The 8,489-nt window shown below is 60.7% G+C and overlaps 2 protein-coding genes across 2 annotated transcripts; both read right to left on the bottom strand.

Moving 5' to 3' along the window:
* Positions 1 to 3,555, bottom strand: GPAA1 (glycosylphosphatidylinositol anchor attachment 1). The gene is made up of 12 exons (XM_021676014.2): positions 3,385 to 3,555; positions 2,904 to 3,083; positions 2,711 to 2,822; positions 2,356 to 2,503; positions 2,177 to 2,278; positions 1,891 to 2,087; positions 1,620 to 1,816; positions 1,354 to 1,507; positions 1,090 to 1,185; positions 749 to 939; positions 488 to 658; positions 1 to 343 (listed from the first exon to the last, which is right to left on the bottom strand). The coding sequence occupies exons 1-12, from the start codon at positions 3,456 to 3,458 to the stop codon at positions 100 to 102; spliced, it is 1,866 nt and encodes a 621-aa protein (XP_021531689.1). The 5' UTR covers positions 3,459 to 3,555; the 3' UTR covers positions 1 to 99.
* Positions 3,556 to 5,553: 1,998 nt separating this feature from the next.
* On the bottom strand, positions 5,554 to 7,563 carry EXOSC4 (exosome component 4). Its single transcript, XM_012473382.2, has 3 exons — positions 7,281 to 7,563; positions 6,051 to 6,257; positions 5,554 to 5,961 (listed from the first exon to the last, which is right to left on the bottom strand). Exons 1-3 carry the CDS (start codon positions 7,449 to 7,451, stop codon positions 5,602 to 5,604), a joined length of 738 nt encoding a protein of 245 aa, XP_012328805.1. The 5' UTR covers positions 7,452 to 7,563; the 3' UTR covers positions 5,554 to 5,601.
* Between the last annotated feature and the right edge of the window lie 926 nt (positions 7,564 to 8,489).

Raw genomic sequence — 8,489 nt, 5'->3', positions numbered from 1 at the left:
TAGCAGCTGAAACAGACACTTGTTTATTTCCCTGGAAGGAGGCAAAATGGGGTCCTTGGGGAGTCTCTGTCTCAGCCTGGTGCCCTGGACAGGCAGATGTCACTTCCAGAAGAGCACATTCCAGAAAAGCAGCCAGCAGGGGTAGAGGCCCAGGGACAGCAGTGGGAAGAGCAGGGCACCGTAGGTGTGGTGCTCCAGCACACCCTGGGCCAGCGCTGCCAGGAAGAGCTGCCAGCCCTCGGCCAGGGACAGTGGTGCCTCCTGCAGTTCCCGCCACAGGAACAGGCTGCCGAGGAGCGTGGCTGCCGGGCTTGTCAGCACCAGCAGGGCAGCATAGAGGGTCCTGAGTGGAGAATCAACATCAGGGTAGGCTCCATGGTGGGGACAGGGGCACCCAGTTGGGGAAAACGGCTACTGAATGAGGGTGAGGGTGTGTCTTGTGGTGAGGGCACAGGCACTGGTGGAAGTGGGGCTGATCCATGCCTACCGGGACCCATGAGGTTTGGCAAGCGCAGCAGCGGGCACCATAGTGGCGGCCAGCAGGAAGCCCAGTGAGAAGTTGGTGAGAGCGATGCAGCCCAGCTGCAGTGCTAGGTAGATCAGGGCTACAAGCTTCAGTGCCATCCAGCCCCTGTCTGGAGCCTGCGTGCTTACCACCCTGCAAGACAAAGGGCTCAGAGGTAGCCCACAGGTTGTCTTCATGTCCAAGGGACCTCTACCCCAACCCGCCCAGCCCAGCCCCTCTCACCGGTGGGTGTTGTGGGGCAAGGCCAGGCCAGCTGCATAAATCGCCAACAGTGTCAGCACCACAGCCTCAGCCTCTGCCACTGGGAAGTGCTGGGCGGCCACATGTTGACCCAGCACTGGCAGGACATAGAGGGCCAGTCCCATGGCCTGCGAGATCAGCAGAGGTGCCACAAGCGAGGCCAGCCCCATACCCTGCAGGGCACACAGGCTCTTGGAGATGGGTCCTGGGGCAAGGGGATCCCCAAAGACCACCACCACCCCACCAGCTGAGGTTAAGTTGCAACAGTAAACACCAGTCAGACCCTGGAAGCCCACTCCAACAACAGAAGGGGGTGCCGTCACCTGTGCTGGGGGAAGGGGGACACTGGGGCCAGGGCTCCCTCCGGGCTCCTCAAGGCCCACTCCGGCTTCATGCAGCTGCATCCACAGTTCCAGAGCGTAGCCCAATCAAGGACCCCAACAAGAGGTGTGATGGGATCTGCCCAGAGGGGACCCAGGGCTCACCCCTATACCCTACCCCCCCATGAGGACGGAGGACTTTCCCCAGCCTAGAACTGAAGAAACTGGAGGCTCTGCCACAAGCAGATGTCAAGGGGCGGAGGATATCTTGAGACCGAGGACCAGGAGCAAGAAGCCGGCGGCGGGCATGTAGAGGCCAATGGAGACGAAGCGGGAGATGGCAGGGAGCAGGTAGAGGAAGAAGGACTGGTGCAGGCGCTCCAGGAGGTGGTTGAGCTTGCGGAACATGCCCTCCAAAGCCCTGTCAGGTGTGGGGCAGGTTCATGGCTGGCCAGAGCCACCAGGCCACGCCCCACTCCGCCCCAGCTGGACATCATCCTGGGCATGGAAAGGGGGGACCAGAGACTACTTACTTGCCCACTGCCACCAGGTCATACTTGTACTGGCGGAAGCTATTGATGCCACGCAGGGTTAGGGCCTCCACACGGTAGCGCAGGAAGAGGCCATGGGAGCCATGGGGGCGGCCGGAGGCCTGCCGCAGAACCATGAGCAGCAGCATCTGCAGGCCCTGCAGTGGTCCGTCCAACGAAGTCCAGTCCTGGGGCTGCAGCTTTAGAGGTGTAGGACGGTATCAGCCCCTCCCACAGACCCTGTGCCCTCCAGCCCTCAGGCAGGCAAACCCACCTTGCCCTGAAGTGTGCACAGCAGGCCCCCTTTCTGGCAGAAGGTTTGGAAGAGATTGAGCAGGTCAAGGTTGGGCAGCTGCCCGTTCAGCCCCTCCACAGCCACATCGAGGCTGGTGACCATATCACTGCTCAGCTCCAGGGCCACGGCGGCCTGAATGGCCCCAGCTCGGCCCTGAAGGGGGGATGACTGCATGCCTGTAAGAGCAAGTGAATGAACGCCAATGGGGGATCTGGTGAGGACAGCGGCCCTGAGAGGGGAACCAGGGCAGGACAAGAGAACCTACCAGTGACATTGACATCGTGGTAGGCTTCAAGCCAAGCCTCAGTACCCAGAAGGTCATGTTCTGTTACCAGGAAGATGATATCTTTGGCCCAGTATATCTGCCCTGGAGGCCAGAAGCGGGATCAGCAGGGCCTGGGGCACGGGCCAAACCCCTCCCTGGCCAGCAGCCCTGAGCCTCACCCCGGAAGTGGGCAGCCAGTGCCAACAGCAGCCCCACAGCCTGGCTGTTGGTAGAGTCGGACCCACAGGGCACGGTGAGCACAAGCGACTCGGTGCTGGCAGCACGCGGGGCCCGCAGAATGCCGTACACGTTGGTGCCTGACACTATCTGTACGGAGTATCGGGGGGAAGAGCCTCAGTGCAACCTCGCTGTAGGGGCCGAAGGTCCTGCCCCGACTTTGCCCTCTGATGCCCGCCAGGGATTTCTCTCCCACTGAACTTCCCGGCCCCATGACATCCCCCAAGGTGAAACCCGGCCCAGACCCCTCCCTCCAAGGTGCTTTCTGGGCCCAGGCACACCCCACTCCCCCAATACATAGCGCTCGTGGGTCTCGTCTGGGAAGGGCAGCTTCCGGGAGAAGCTCTGCGTGTGGACCTCCAGTCCGACCGCCCGCATCGTCCGCTCCAGCCAGGCCACCGGCAGGGCCCTGCAGACACAAGGGAGCCACTGAGCAAGCGCCCGGCCTCAGCCACCACGGCCTGCGCCACACGCGCCGCTCTGCGCTCACCCCGACTTCCTGCGCTGGGCAGCGAAGTCCCGGGCAAAAGCCCGGGCACGGTCTCCGCCCGCAAACTGCTCCTCCACCATGGTGGAGCCCATGGCGTTCTCCGACATGTAAGTACGCTGGGTCAGCGGCGGGAAAGCGAGCGCCAAGAACCAGGCGATGCCCGCCAGGTAGCTCAGCACGCTGCGGGAGAGGACGGAGGGGCGCCGGGGCGTCAGTGGGTCCCGGGGCGCCGGCCCGAGGCCACAACCTCCGCGCCCGGGGTCGATCGCGCGGGTCTGAGACACAGACCCAGAGTCCTGCATCGGGACGCCGGACGGGAGAGCCGAGCCTGCGCGTGGTACCCTCAGTGCTTCCCGGGGGCAGGAGCGGAGGGCGCGAGCGGCCGGAGGGGTCCCGGCCCTCGACGGGGACAGCGCGAGGGGCCGCCGGCAGCGCGAGTCCAGGGCCCGCGGGTCCCCGCCTCCCCGGGCCCTGCCCTCACCACAGCGGCGCGTTGAGGCGCAGCACGAGGCGGGCGAGCGCGCGCCGGCGCACCGGGTCCGACAGGAGGCCCATGGCTGGGCAGGGCGGCGCGGCTACGGACCCTCTCCCGCCTCCAACCGCCGCCGCGGCGCCCGCGGGCCGCTCCTGTCAGACCCGGGGACCCGCGCTCGCCCGTACTTCCGGTCCCGGCGACGCCCGCGGCAGCGCGCATGCCCAGAGCACAGGGCGCGCCCTCAACGCGCCACGGCCGGCGCGCGTGCCCAGAGCACAGGGCGCGCCCCCAGCGCTCCACGGCCGGCGCGCATGCCCAGAGCAGCGGCCGGCCGGAGGACTGGCGGTGCTGGTGCAGGCGGAAGGCCTGGAGCGGGTTTCGGAGTCCGCTAGGCGCTGCCTCCAGGACAGTCGGACCGGCAGTGCACCGACCCGGAGGAAGGCTGGTGGCCTTACGGCCGGAGGAGAGCAGAGAAGATGCCCGATAGCAGTCTGAGCTGGTCAGGGGACGGCTGGAAGCCCGCAGGAGTCAGGTGATGAGCCGGGCAGCCGGGCGGAAAGCCGGCGGCGATCAGAGAATGGATGCCAGGCGAGACTGTCAGTGACTCAGGACGTCCCAGGGGAGTCACAGCGTGAGCCCAGCACCAAAGTTTTGAGTCAGATGACTGCAAAGATGGTGATGGCACTACTGGCCAAAACGGGCCTCACTGGAGCTGCGGTGTGTGCATTATAAAGTGGGGAGCATACTAGCCCTGTCCGGGCCAGGAGATCCTTGGAATATTAGGGGAGAAGCAGCCCCAGGGTCCAGACCGCAGGAGCCGGTAGTCAGGGCTTGGCCAGATCTGTGGGTCAGAGGTGGGTGAAGGGGGAGTTTGCTCAAGAAGAGGGTGCAGTTTGGGAAGCTGAGGTGGGAGGATCCCTTGAGACCAGCCTGGACAAATGAGACCTAGTCTCTACAAAAAAAAAAAAATTCTTTTAAAATTAGCCAGGTGGAGTGGGGCATGCCTGTAGTCTCAGCTCAGCTACTCAGGAGGCTAAAGTGGGAGGACTGCTTGAGCCTGGGAGGTCGAGGCTGTAGTGAGCCGTGATCACACCACGGCGCTCCAGCCTGAGTGACAGAGCAAGACCATGTCTCAACAAACAAAAAAGTGGTGGGCAGAAAGAGTCAAAGCTGAAGACTCCATGTGAAAACAGGTTTTTTTGTGTGTGTGAGACAAACTCTTGCTCTGTCACCCAGGCTGGAGTCCAGTGGCGCAACCTCCGGTGTGGGGTTTGGCCTCCCAGTTCAAGCAATTCTCTTGCCTCAGGCTCCCAAGTAGCTGGGGCTACAGGTGCCCACTATCACACTGATTTTTATATCTTTAGTAGAGATGGGGTTTCACCATGTTGGCTAGGCTGGTCTCGAACTCCTGACCTCTGCTGATCCATGAGAACAGGTTTTTTTGTACTTTTATTTTTTTAGATGGAATCTTGCCCTATTGCCCAGGCTGGAGTGCAGTGGCACGATCTCGGCTCACTGCAACCTCCACTTCCCGGGTTCAAGAGATTCTCCTGCCTCTGCCTCCCAAGTAGCTGGGATTATACAGGTGTGTGCCACCACCCCCAGCTAATTTTTGTGTTTTCAGTAGAGACGGGATTTTGCCACGTTGGCCAGGCTAGTCTCAAATTCCTGACCTGAAGCAATCCATCTGCCTCAGCTTCCCAAAGTTCTGGGATTACAGGTGTAAGCCACCATGCCTGGCTGTTGTACTTTTAGAGTCCAGGGTAAGCAGCAGGAAAAGCCCAAGGGGCTCCAAGCCATAGTCCAGAGGCTGTGGGACATGGCTCCCCACATCTCTAGGGTGGGTACCCAGAGCCAGCTGAGTTTTTCCTCAGCCCTTTGCTCAGGGCCTCCGACGTGCTGGAGTAGGAATAGATTCCTCAGTCTAATGGCCTGGCTCAGCTGCCCTGAGTCCTTAATGGGACATGCTGCTTTTTCCACCCAGGGACTCTCTCACCTCAACCCCCAAATCCACTGTTCTCTTCAGGGTTTGAATCAGGAGGCTACACAGAGATAGACAGTTCTCGTGTGGGCGAGGGTCCCTGGTCATTCCCAGTAGCCAGTACCACGCCAGGCTCTGCAGGGCTTCACATGGCTCTGAAGTGCTGTTGTGTGATCAGAGTACAGTGAGGAGTGTGTGGGCAGAGGAGGAGGGTTTTATTCTGGACATGGGTGGCAGGGCGGTCAGTCCCCCAGCAAGATAGAGGCCTCACGCACATGCTGCCGGACCACTCGGTCCAAGAGGGTGTGCACATCTCGAGCAGCCTGGGCAGCAGCCTCCAACACCCGCTCCAGGTGGTCCTCATGCAGCCGAGCATCCATCTCAAGCAGCGCAATCTGGCCTGAAGCTGGCAGCAGGGCCAGGGCCAGCTGGGGGCCACCAGCTGCTTCCTCCACGTGGCTGAGGTCTGCCAGGGCTGTGCCGTCCACAAAGCCAGCTGAGCACGCACACACAAAGTCTCTCATGGGTATCCCAGCATCCAGCACTGCCAGCGTGGCTGCATTCACACACGCTGCATAAGTCCCGCCATCTGCCTGTAGCACCTGCGAGGACCCCAGGTCAGTTCATCAGACTCCCTCCTCAATCCCATCACACCCTTCCCTCCCTGGATTGCAGGCTGCAGCCGGCTCACCTGCACATAGATATCAATCTGGGAGCGTGGGTGCAGCTGTGTGAGGATGGCTGCTTCGAAAGTCTGTCGGAGTTGCAGGCCCATCTCACAGGACTTACGGTCCCCATGTGGCCGTCGCTTGCGCTCACCGGTGCTGAAGGTCGCTGAACTATATTGACAGTTCACTAGGGCCCTGTCTGGCAGGGCTCGAGCCCGCGAGCCCCGGATCTGGAAGAAGATGGACACATGAGCCAGGCCCACTCCTTCCAGCTCACACTCCACTGTACTCCGGGTCTGCCTCTCCTTTCACTTTCAATGCCTCAGCAAGAGGCAACTACTTTACCTCCAAAACAGAGTCCCCTGTTTTGCACGTTTTTCCTCCTGGCGTGCATCTTTTAATTGGCTGCCTTGTGTCCATCCTTGTCCCATTCCCTTCCAACCCAAGTTTACAAACATTAAGGCTGATTCTAGCTCACTTACACACTCAAATCCTAATTAACTTACGAAGGCTTCACATTACATATGAAATAAAATCCCAAATCCTTTCCCTGGTCTACAAAATCCTAAGTCCTCACCCCGGAAACTCTCTACCTTAATTTGGAGTTACCCTCTCTTTCCCCACCAGCAGTCTTTCTGCTCTGCCTAAGTGCTATGCTTGTTTTCACCCCCGTGGTCTTCGGACTCCTGGTTCCCTCCGCCTAGAAAGCAGAGCTCCCACACTCTTGCGCTAAGCACATTTTCAATACCTTTGCTGGCCAGGCACTGTTACAGCGCTGGAAACAGCAATGAAACCATAGGGTTTTATGTAAAGTTCCTGTCTTTAGGAAGCTTATGTTCCAGCGAGGAAACAGGTGAAAATGCTTAAGCAAAACAGGCGTTTGAGATCGCAGATGCACAAAAGACAAGGCAGGGTTTATTGTAGGGAGGGGAAGTACCGCGTGGATAAGGTCGTCTGGGGAGGAGTGACGTCGGAGTAGAGCTGAGAGGTGAGGGAACGAGTGGGGGAGTGCCTAGCACGTTCAAGAGCCGCAAAGAGAAGGGAGGGCGCAGGGACAAGCCGATGAGGAAGGCAGGACCACCGCGCAGCGCACTAAGGACTTCCGTTTACTCCGAGTGAAATGCGGTGCTGAGCATCGGCTGTGTGGACGGAGGCGCGCGGGCCGTTGCCCCTCAAGTCCCTGAGCCTGTGCTCAACCCGGCCGCCCTGCAGCTCCGCGGCCGCACGATTTCCCATCCCGCACGCCCACTCGCCTCGTGCGGGCCGTAGACCACCGCCAGCGCCTTGGTGTTGCCCTGCTCGATGTAGGCCGAGCCGTCAGCCTGCGCGAACACGCCCATCCGCGCCTGGATTTTGCGCAGCTCCCCGGCGCGCCGCCCGTCCACCCGGTAGCCCTGGTCCGACAAGAGCTCCAGCCCCGCCATTCCGCCCGGCCGCCAGCTCCGCCCTCCGCTTAGTTCTCTGAGCCGCTGGAGAACTAGAGCTCCAGGCGGCTGCTATTTCCCCGGATCTACGGTTTCCGGCAGTCCTCTGTCACTTCCGGGTCCGCGGAACTGCAACTCCCCGCGGCCCCGACGTCCCTGGATCTATGATTTCCGGCGGTCCGTTGCCACTTCCGGTCCCGGGAAACCAGCTACCCGCGGCCCCGACCTCCCCGAATCTACGGTTTTCGGCGGTCCGGCTCCGCTTCTGTCTCTGGGCATCTGCAGCGGCTCTGTCGGGGAAGCGGGGGCTAGGCCCGCAGCCGTTCCCGGAGCTGTGCCACGGGTGCCAAGAAGTGGGCGCCCGCTGAAGGAGGACTTCCGTCACGCCCTCGGGACCAGTGGTGCCTGCATTATGCAGCCTTCCCCGCACTCCAAGTGCGAAAGTGGAAGGATGAACCGAGTGGGTTGCAGCATTGACTGACAGGAGAAGAGAAGGCATCGAGGGGTCCTAGGAAGGTGACCGGGCTGGTGTCCCAGCATGGCGCACGCCTGGCACCTCTCCAGTCCTCTCATGCCCTCCCGTTACACCGAGCTCCCACACTGCAGTCAAGTGGGCCTCCCGTTTCCCTTTGAGGATGCTGATTCCTCATCCTTTCCAAAGAGGGGTTGTATGTCTGTTTATCTCTTGCCACCTAACCTCAGTGGCTTCAAATAACAGCGATCGTTCTTTTATGATGTCCTGCAGCCTGGTGTTACCTAGGCTCAGCTAGGCAGTTTGCATTTAGGATCTCTCCTGCAGTTCCTGCTAGATGGTTGCTGGGGCTGGAGCCATCCTCAAAGTTTTCTCCCTCACATCTTTGGTGACTGATGCTGGTGGCGGGCCAGGACCTCATGTGTGGCTGTTAGGCAGCACACCTACATGTGGCTTCTACGTGCAACTGAGGCTTCCTTGCAGTATGGCAGCTGGGTTCCAAGGGTAGCCTTCCAAGACAACAAGATGGGCGACGTGTGTGGTATTTTTATGACCTAGCTCAGAAG

The sequence above is a fragment of the Aotus nancymaae genome, unplaced genomic scaffold (assembly GCF_030222135.1).
Source record: "Aotus nancymaae isolate 86718 unplaced genomic scaffold, 86718_ANA_hifiasm-v0.15.2.pri h1tg000036l, whole genome shotgun sequence".
NCBI lineage: Eukaryota > Metazoa > Chordata > Mammalia > Primates > Aotidae > Aotus > Aotus nancymaae.
The sequence above is the reverse complement of the archived record's forward strand: the minus strand, read 5'-3'. Positions and strand labels throughout refer to the sequence as shown.

Bases quoted from the DNA above. Each gene is read 5' to 3' on its own strand.
- EXOSC4 (XM_012473382.2), bottom strand. From the start codon at position 7,451: ATGGCGGGGCTGGAGCTCTTGTCGGACCAGGGCTACCGGGTGGACGGG. The intron at 6,258-7,280 runs GCGAGTGGGCGT...ATCTTCTTCCAG, and splicing joins TGGTCTACGGCCCGCACGAG to ATCCGGGGCTCGCGGGCTCG. The intron at 5,962-6,050 runs GTGAGCCGGCTG...GGGTCCTCGCAG, and splicing joins AGATTGATATCTATGTGCAG to GTGCTACAGGCAGATGGCGG.
- GPAA1 (XM_021676014.2), bottom strand. From the start codon at position 3,458: ATGGGCCTCCTGTCGGACCCGGTGCGCCGGCGCGCGCTCGCCCGCCTC. The intron at 2,823-2,903 runs GTGAGCGCAGAG...TTGTGTCTGCAG, and splicing joins GCCCAGCGCAGGAAGTCGGG to GGCCCTGCCGGTGGCCTGGC. The intron at 2,088-2,176 runs GTAGGTTCTCTT...TTGCTCTTACAG, and splicing joins CCACGATGTCAATGTCACTG to GCATGCAGTCATCCCCCCTT.